We start from the raw sequence: 9339 nt of genomic DNA, 5'->3' as shown, positions 1-9339 counted from the left end.
ATAACTGAGACGGGCAAGAATCAGTCCACGGCACATAACAGAAATGCTAAGACTGTATCCCATGTACAAATACTACATGTCCGCTAAACTTTTAAGGATTTGTATTGGAAAGGCAGATTTACAGAGAGAAAGATCCTCCATCCGCTGGTTCACTCCCCAAATGAGCACAATGGCCAGAGCTGAGCAGGTACGATGCCAGGAGCCAGGAGCTTCCTCCAGGTCTCCCACGCGGGTGCAGGGTCCCAAGGCCTTGGGCCGTCCTCCACTGCTTTCCCAGGCCACAAGCAGGGAGCTGGATGGGAAGAGGAACAGCTGGGATTAGAACCAGCACCTGGATGGGATCCTGGCAGAAGCAAGGAGAATATTTAGCCACTAGGCTTTCACACCAGGCCCTCAGCTAAACATTTGTAAAAGACATGAAAGTAACTGTATTGGTTTTGCCCTGTGACACCAAAGGAAAGCAATCCAAAGCAGAATAAGTGCTTAGCAAATCAATGCCTGGCAACACAGTCCTGGACACTACAGAGAAGCAGAAACAAGGCATTGTTCAAAGCATCCCTGTGAAAATGGCTTTCCCATATGAAGGTGAAGTGCCTCCAGAATCCTGCCCTTGAAGCCTGTGTGAGATGCTGGGTTAACTCCGTGCCTCGCGGGGACAAGGGACACCCAGAAGGACATTCAGCCCCCAAGCAGCAGCCAATGTCACACAGAAAATGAGCTAAAATCCAGGGATCCAATCAAATTCGGAGAATGTGGATACGGAGTAATGTACAAGAACAGGACAACAAGATGGATGGGCTCTGCCACCTCCGAGGAACACCACCTCCGAGCAGGAACACCCTGCTCATGTTTCTCATTGGTGTAGCATACTTATCTTTTTTTTTAAAAAAATTTATTCATTTTTATTGGAAAGTCAGATATACAGAGAGGAAGATCTTCCGTCCGATGATTCACTCCCCAAGTGAGCTGCAACGGCTGGTGCTGCGCCGATCCGAAGCCGGGAACCTGGAACCTCCTCCAGGTCTCCCTGTGAGAGCCGGGGCTGGGAGAGGGCTTGGCGGGGCCTGAGGGCACTCAGCCGCACTTCTGCACAGCCCAGCAGTCACGGCCGCTTTAAGGACAGTGTGCGACCTTGCCAGATGCTTCACACATGTATGAATGCTCACGAGAGGGCTTCAAAAACTCATCAAAATGGACTTAAAGATTATGTTTATTTGGGCACAAAAAATTTTTAAATCCATGTGCAGTGTTTTCATAATATGCATTTCCCAGAAATTTGTTGAAGACTTCTGCATGGTGAATGCCACCAATGCCCTCAATTATACACTTAAAATGAGATAACAGGGCCCGGCAGCATGGCCTAGCGGCTAAAGTCCTCGCCTTGAAAGCCCCGGGATCCCATATGGGCGCCGGTTCTAATCCCGGCAGCTCCACTTCCCATCCAGCTCCCTGCTTGTGGCCTGGGAAAGCAGTCGAGGACGGCCCAATGCATTGGGACCCTGCACCCGCGTGGGAGACCCGGAAGAGGTTCCAGGTTCCTGGCTTCGGATCGGCGCGCACCGGCCCGTTGAGTTCACTTGGGGAGTGAATCATCGGACGGAGGATCTTCCTCTCTGTCTCTCCTCCTCTCTGTATATCTGGCTGTAATAAAATGAATAAATCTTTAAAAAAAAAAATGAGATAACAGATGTTCCACTAGAGATGTTCTATACAGGATCAAGGCATGTGTGCTTCCCAGGGCGGGCTAATTAGCCTGTGGTGTGCGTCGGGCACCTGTGCCTCGAAGCCCGTGCCCCGCCACTGTGCCATCTCACCGCGGCAAGGCTCTGGCACTCCGGCTCCGTTTTCACTTCACATCGTTGGGCAGGTGCATATTCTGCACTGTTCTTCCTCCAGAAGAACAGTATTTTTTTCTTTGTTTTTTTTTTTAAGATTTACTTATTTTTACTGAGAAGGCATATCAGCTTTATAGAAAGAAAGAGAGACAGTGAGAAAGATCTTCCGTGCGTTGGCCTAGTGGCTAAAGCCCTCACCTTGTAAATGGGAAGAAAAAAAAAAAGGTCCCAGAGGAAACAAGCAACTTGTGCAAGGCTGCCCAGGAAGGCGCTGAATGCCTGGAAGGGAGTCCCAGGGCTCAGGCCCATCACCCCATGGAGTCCCTGGGGGGCGGGAGGGGTCCATGGCTCTGTCTCCTTAGAAAGCCTAATAAGCTCTCAGGTTTAAAATTTAAAATAAAATAGAAAACAAATATTTACAGTTCCACTGACATGCCAAGCCCAGGAGATGGGATGCATATATTTAAGATTGTTGAGTTTGGGTTACAGAAACCAGTTATGGGCTTAACAGGAAACAGTGCCTGGACTGACAATGCAATAAACCTTGCCTATCACCAAAAAATATATATATATAGTATACATATTTTTATATATAAAATATAATATATATATATATATATAATATATATATATCTTGAGCTCAAAGTGACCCCCACCTGCGTGGCTGATAGCCATGTCCAGGATAGCTGAGCAGAGGCACCTGGAGCAGTCGAGGGGAAGCCTACCCCAAGCTAAACAAACTCAGAATGTCAGATTTGTTTCCTCTTTAAGATGTATTTACTTTAAAGGCAGAATGGTGGGGAGGGAGAAGGGTGGGTGGGTGAGAAACAGAGCTCTTTTATGTAGTGATTCACTTGCTTTTGCAAGATATGGGTTAGGTGGCAGCCAGAGTCTAGGAACCTCTTCCAGGTCTCCCACGCGGGTGCAGGGTCCCACAGCTTTGGGCTGTCCTCTGCTGCCTTCCCAGGCCACAAGCAGGGAGCTGGATGGGAAGTGGGGCTGCCGGAACTCAAACACGTGCTCACATGGGATGCTGGTGTTGAAGGCAGTGGTTTACACACTACTCTGCAACGTCAAGGCCAGCAAGCTGGCACAGATAAAGATAAAACTAGGATGCAGCCCCTATGCAATCGGTACACCCCCCCTCCCGCCGCGATTGCCGATTCCAGCGCTCTCTGCTAATGGCCTGGGAAAGCAACAGAAAAGGTTCCCAGTTCTTGAATCTCTGCCACTTACCGGGGATGAAGTTCCTGGTTCCTGACTTTGGCCTAACCAAGTCCTGAGTGGTGCGTCTTTGGGTAGCGAACCATGAAGTGGCAGGTGATGTCTTTGTCACGCTGTGCCATTTCAACACAGTGGGAACGCGCCGGTATGAAAGGAAGCCACTTTTTGGCAGGTTGGCTCAGGCCCCTGGAATTCTGCAGGTTTTTCCCAGATTCACTTCTGTAACTTCTGTGTTCCTGAAAAAGTGTTTTATATATGCATCGTATTTTATTAGTAATTTCAGCTCAGTTTTTGAAAAGAGGGAATTTTCTGACTATACTCCCACGCCCGTTTCCCTCTTCCCAGGCCTTGGAAACCTGACCTAGCAGGGCAGGGATCTCGCGTTCCAGAGGAATTCCAGCGCGCCCTCCGGGGCGGGGCCGGCGCAAGGCCTTCCTCCAGTCCCCAGGGAACTGCGAACGGGCCTGGGCGGAGTCCGGCGGCGACGGGGGGCGGGGCCGGCCTTGGCCCCGCCTCCGGCCGCCATTGCCGGGCCTGTAGGACCGCTGCGCGCCTCTCGCTGGCCAGCCCTCGCCGAGCGGCCGGCGGGCCAGGGCACCCCTCTGACTGACCCTGTGTCTCCCCACAGCCAGGCAAGTTCCCGGAAGCCCGCCCAGGTCTCCATCCTTCTGGCCTGGCGGAACAGGCCAAGCTCGGGGCCTCGCACGGGAAGGGGCCAGAGTGCTCGAGAACTGCCTGCACGTCCCGTGTCTGGAGACTCCGGTGGGCATGACTGTGAGCCGCTGCTTTCCGGGGCCTCTCCTGGCCAGGCACGGCTTCTTCCGGCATTGCCGAGGAGCTCGGCCTGGCCGGGTGCTTGGTTGGAAAAGCAAGTCGCAGCGCGGACGGTGCCTGCCCCTCCCGCGGGTGCCCAGCAGCCTTGCCCCTGACCTCCACCCAAACCAGCTCTTCCTCTTTCTCCCGCCCCTCCCTCCCCCAGCACGCACGGTCCCCAAACAGCGCACCTGCCGGCGGTCCCAACACAGCGGGAGAAGTGGACATGAGGTTGGCAGGTGGGTGGCTTCCACGGTGAACCAGAGGGAGGCCCAGGTGCCCCAGCATCCTGTGTCCAGAAAAGTGTGCGCGGCCCACTGGGTTTGGTTTGGGAAATTGACTGTGCACAGTCAGTAACCTTGAGTTAATCTGAACATGGGATTCCTTCCATTTGTTTGTACCTTGTTAATTTCTTTTTAATTTCAAATGCGTTTTTTAAAAGATTGATTTATTTTTGTAGGAAAGGCAGATTTGCAGAGAGAAGGAGAGGGAGAAAAAGAGAAAAAAAAAAAAAAACCTTCCATCCGCTAGTTCACTCCCTGAATGGCCACAGTGGCTGGAGCTGAGCTGATCTGAAGCCAGAGCTTCTTTTGGGTCTCCCACATGGGTGCAGGGTCCCAGGGCTTTGGGCCGTCCTCGACTGCTTTCCCAGGCCACAGGCAGGGAGCTGGATGGGAAGTGGGGCCGCTGGGACACAAACTGGCGCCCATGTGGGATCCTGGAGCTTGCACAGGGAGGATTGCCAGTTCATCCATTGCACCGTGCCCTCAAACAGCAACTTAAGCAGTGCACCAAGTAACTACCTTTCTTTGCTGTAAGATGACACATACTGAAAACTCAACTGTACTCTGCCAAGGGAGATCTTCGGATTCCGCCCACATAGGACAAAGCACTGGTTGTAAGGGTCGCAGGGCTGTGATGCAGTAAATGAAGCCACCCTTGGGATCCCTGAGCCTCAGACTGGAGTAGCAGTTTGAATCCTGCCTGCTCTGCTCCTGCTCTGGCCTGCGACTGAAACTCCTGGAAAGCAGTAAACGATGGCTCATGTGTTGAAGGATGGAAGATGTCTCTTTCTCTGCCTTTCAAGTAGATGGAAAATAAACATTGAAAAAGATTCCAAACCAACATATTTTTAAAAGAAAATGTTAGGGACATGCAATGTGACTAGGAGGAAGGAATACAGAGACCCAGTGCAACTGAAAGGAGCTGCTCTTTGTTGTAGCAAGTTAAGGGGATACCTGCAAGAGGGGGGAGCCCCCTGCCAGCGGTAAACACTAGGAAACCCCACAGGACCAAGTGAGTCCTGTAACAGCCTGGGAGCGCCAGGCTTGTCAGAGCTCGGCCTGGCACATCCTCCCAGCCAGACCCCTTGTGGTCCCGTGGTCCCTTCCTCCCTGGTTGCAGAGCAGGCCTGACTGTGAAAGTCCACTGTGGTGTGCCTTCGCGTCTGAGGTGGGCTTCCCCCGTCTGCCCTGCCCCTCCAGGCCCCCTGCGCATCGTGGCCCTGGTCATCGTCGTGGGCCTTACTTGGATCATAGGCAGTGTTCTCCTGGGCAGGCCCGGCAGTGCTTTCCCTCGCATCCAGCAGCTCTTCACCAGTGAGTGGGGGACCCTATACTGCCCACTGCCGAGCTCCAGGGGGTGGCTCTGCCTGAGGCCTGGGCTGGGCTGGAGGGCCAGGGATTCTCTGTTCTGTTGCTGGCAGACCGTCTTGGCCACTCTCCACCTGCCTCTTAGTGTCAGCGTAGCCTTCCTACTGCCACCGCTTTATTTCCTGCAGCCAAGAAGGCCAGAAGCCACGAATGAGAATTCTCTACCTGGCTGGATTCAGTGGGGCTTGGGTGCAGCACCATGGGGAAGGCCCTAGTTGCTTCCTGCAGGCCTTCCGCCATGCTCTGACCCAGGGAGAGGCCTCTGTGTTTTGCTAACAGCACTTCTCACAAGTCCAGTTCGCCCTTTCCCTGAAACAAGCAGTTTTGCATCTGAACAGCATTTCTGCTTGAGCAGGGAGCATTCCGGGCTCAGCCTGAGCCTGGCTGCAGGCCCTGGGAGGCCTCAGTGCTAACAAGCAATCCTCTGTCCCTACAGGCCCAGAAAGCTCTGTGACAGCAGGTAAGGCTCCTAGCTCCTCAACTCCCACTTTTGTACAAGTGTCCCCTAACTGGCTCTGCTGGCCCAGTGGGCTCGCTGGCAGACTGCCACCTAGAAAACAAGCTGGCTCAGGCTTGGCAGTGCTCTCCTCAGCTTTTCTGTTTCCCATCTTACCATCTGTAGCAAGGAGAAACTAGGCCACAGCTTCAGGACTTGTCTTAGAAGTCTCCTAAGGTGAATATACAAAGTAGCACTTAGGTCCTGTCTGCAGGCTCTTCCCTACATTGCACCAAAAGTTGCCTTTGCGCCTTCCGGAAACCAGCAGCGCCTTGAATGTTGCTATTTCTGGTAACATTCTACTTGGACTTGGATGGATAGATAGATAGATTTTCTTGAATAAAAGCTCTCTTTCTCCTTTATGAACCCTAAGCAGAATCTGCTTTACCATCCGTGTATCTACCAACACTCTGCTACAAACAAGTTAGGTCTTTTCTAACATCTTCAAAGTCTATGGCCTCTACGCACCTACTGCCCACATTGCAAAGCCATTTCCACATTGTAGCCATTTTACTGAATCACCCCTACTTTGTGGTTCCAAAATCTATCAATTTCCCTTGACTGCACAACAGAAGCTAATAGTTCTAGCAGCCTCTCCCGGCTTTGTGTGGCCTTCCACATGCCTGGGTTCGTGCTTGTGTCGTTTGAGTCGGCCTCCACGATCAGGTGGCCCCCTGCATGCCTTGTAAGACATCAAGCCTGTTGCAGTAAGGGCTCAGGTGACCCCACCTGTGATATCACGGAACTAATTTCTCTGCAGCAGCCTGTTTGGAAGCCAGGCCATAGTCTGAGCGCCTGGGAGTATGCCTTAGCTTACCTGGCGTGTCCTCTTGCCTCACCCTGCCATTGCCATGCCATGGAATTTTGGGCAGCCAGCAGCATTCCATGTGCCTTGAGTGTGCAGTCTCCGCAGGCATGGTTCTCTCTCTACCATTGCCTTGGTCCTGGCTATGCGGTAACCCAGGCCAGCCCTTCCCCTGGTTCCTTTGCTCGCAGGAGTAGCGAAGCGCCTTTTCCCTGCCATCCGTGTTGCAGCTCCCGTGAGGCACAGACTATCTGTACAGGTGCATCTGACGTTGGCCTGGGCTACAACCCCTTTACTGCTGCTTCCCTGTCCTGTGCTCACTTGTTCAATCCTGTGGGTCATCCCCCTCTCAGATCTCAGGTGACCCCAGGGCCAGGCCCGTGGGTCACAACTACTGTTCCTGCCCAGAGCCACGGGCCAGGAAGTACAAGTGTGGCTTGCCCCAACCATGTCCTGAGGAACACCTGGCCTTCCGCATGGTCAGCGGAGCCGCCAACGTCATTGGGCCCAAGATCTGCCTCGAGGACAAGATGTGAGCTTCCTTCGGTGAATGGGCTTGGGGACGGGCTGAAGGTCGCGTGTGGGAGAGCAAAGCACGGCTCCCTTCTCCTGCTAGGCTCATGAGCAGTGTCAAGGACAACGTGGGCCGTGGGCTCAACATCGCCCTGGTGAATGGTGAGTTCTCTGTGTGGTGTGCTCAGGGGTCAGCATGAACAGGTGGGAGCCATGCTGGGACCTACTGCCCTCCTCCCCTGTCCCCTGCCTGGGATACTTCAGGGTGTTAGCCCTGGCCCTCCCCTCCAGGAATTCCCCGGATGGCCTAGGAAAGGGGTTAATGAACAAAAGCACACTGGCACTAAAGAGCTAGAACATGTTTTGGGGGGCCTCAAATGCCAGCAGAGGCCCCATAGTTTTAAATGGGTTGCACCTGTTCGAAAATGGAGATGGTGTTCGGACTGGGGGACATGTGACAAACTCACCAAAGGGCTGTACCCATTTGGCTACCTCCCGCCCTGCCCTGAGTCCATCTCTGTTGACACAGGGGTCAATGGGGAGCTCATTGAGGCCCGGGCGTTTGACATGTGGGCTGGAGGTGAGTATGTCCTCACTCTTAGGCTTCTCAGTACCGCCTACGGGGAGCTGTGTGCAGGAGCCGTTTCCGGTTCCAGGGATGGCCCCAGCTTCCTACTCCAGTATGCCCCTGCACACACCTGCTCCAAGCCCTGCCTTGCTTTTCTCATTTGGTAACCAGGGCTCGGTGGGGGAGAGATGCTCCCCAGGGCCTGTGCCCATCCGTTACCTCCCACAGATGTCAATGACCTGCTCAAGTTCATTAGGCCACTGCATGAAGGCACCTTGGTGTTTGTGGCATCCTACGACGACCCAGCCACCAAGTGAGTAACTGCCTGGGCCCGCTTAGGCCTTGGCTCTGTGCAGTGCTAACTCACGTCTCCTTCCACATGGCAGGATGAATGAGGAGACCAGGAAGCTTTTCAGCGAGCTGGGCAGCAGGAATGCCAAGGAGCTGGCCTTCCGGGACAGCTGGGTGTTTGTGGGGGCCAAGGGCGTGCAGAACAAGAGCCCCTTTGAGCAGGTATGGTGTGAATTCCGGCAGCTTGGCCAGAGCACCAGGCCTCATGGGCTTCCTCCAAGTCTTGCTCCCGTAGGAGAAGCCTGGCTACCACCCCTCCCCTGGAGTGTCTGATCCCTACTTCCTACTGCTGCTCACTCTCTGCTGCGGCCTGTCTTTTGGGGGCCACATGAGGCAGGCTGTGTGCCAGGAGCTGGGCAAGAGGGAATTCTGGCTCTCCACAGCAAACCAACACCTGATGGTTTTGAGAAGGTTCTACCCAAAGAACAGCTCAGTCCCATAGCCACTCCCCAGCCATCTTCCTGCTGCATGCACAGCACACAACACAAGGGAATGGCAAGCTGGGCCCTAGTCTGTTTCTGTGCCTGTCTCCAAGGGCTAGGCCATGACTTCCTGCCATCCTACCCACAGCACGTGAAGAACAGCAAGCACACCAACAAGTACGAGGGCTGGCCCGAGGCACTGGAGATGGAAGGCTGCATCCCACGGCGAGGTGTGGCCAGCTAGCATGCAGAGCACTGCGCCCCAGAAGCAAGGACACTGGCAGTGATGCCAGCACAGGGCTGAGGCCCGTGCCCATGCCTCAGAGTGAGGCAGGAGCATCCCCTGGCTCTAGCACCTCAACTCCAAGGCGTGAGCAAATCCTGGAGACAGGTGGTGGCGCTCTAGGGGCTGGCCCCTTTGCACCTTGTCGGGGCAGCTCGGGGCTATTTCCTCCTCTTTCGGAAACCATCCCCCTGGAGCAGGCCCTAGTACACCCTGTTCTGCAGGCCACATCCTGCCTGATTCCTAGCTACCTGGCAGGTTAGTGTCTTCTAGTACTGGAAGTACCAAGTTCTGATGAGTCAATAACCCCAGTGCAGACTGCCTCATGCTCACCCTTGGCCTGGTCACAGTGCCTTACCAGAGGGCCTGCCTTCTAC

At 54.1% G+C, this 9339-nt stretch overlaps 1 protein-coding gene across 2 annotated transcripts; it reads left to right on the top strand.

The window, feature by feature from the left end:
* Positions 1–3681: 3681 nt before the first annotated feature.
* FAM3A (FAM3 metabolism regulating signaling molecule A) lies at positions 3682–9107 on the top strand. Of its 2 annotated transcripts, XM_004598907.2 has the most exons (10): positions 3682–3715; positions 4039–4111; positions 5357–5470; positions 5961–5984; positions 7234–7357; positions 7442–7500; positions 7868–7918; positions 8135–8219; positions 8293–8419; positions 8828–9107. In XM_004598907.2, exons 2-10 carry the CDS (start codon positions 4099–4101, stop codon positions 8921–8923), a joined length of 693 nt encoding a protein of 230 aa, XP_004598964.1. In that variant the 5' UTR covers positions 3682–3715; positions 4039–4098; the 3' UTR covers positions 8924–9107. The 2 variants fall into 2 exon arrangements, with proteins under 2 accessions (XP_004598964.1, XP_036354270.1); XM_036498377.2 differs by lacking the exons at positions 3682–3715; positions 5357–5470 and having other exon boundaries at positions 4022–4111.
* Positions 9108–9339: the final 232 nt, after the last annotated feature.

Source organism: Ochotona princeps, chromosome X (genome assembly GCF_030435755.1).
Source record: "Ochotona princeps isolate mOchPri1 chromosome X, mOchPri1.hap1, whole genome shotgun sequence".
In the NCBI taxonomy this organism is placed as follows: domain Eukaryota; kingdom Metazoa; phylum Chordata; class Mammalia; order Lagomorpha; family Ochotonidae; genus Ochotona; species Ochotona princeps.
Note: the sequence above shows the minus strand (reverse complement) of the source record. Positions and strands in the feature narration are given on the sequence as shown.

Excerpts from the sequence above, each read along its gene's own strand:
- FAM3A (XM_004598907.2), top strand. Across the intron at positions 7,919-8,134 it reads GTTTGACATGTGGGCTGGAG|ATGTCAATGACCTGCTCAAG; the intron begins GTGAGTATGTCC and ends TACCTCCCACAG. Across the intron at positions 8,420-8,827 it reads ACAAGAGCCCCTTTGAGCAG|CACGTGAAGAACAGCAAGCA; the intron begins GTATGGTGTGAA and ends TCCTACCCACAG.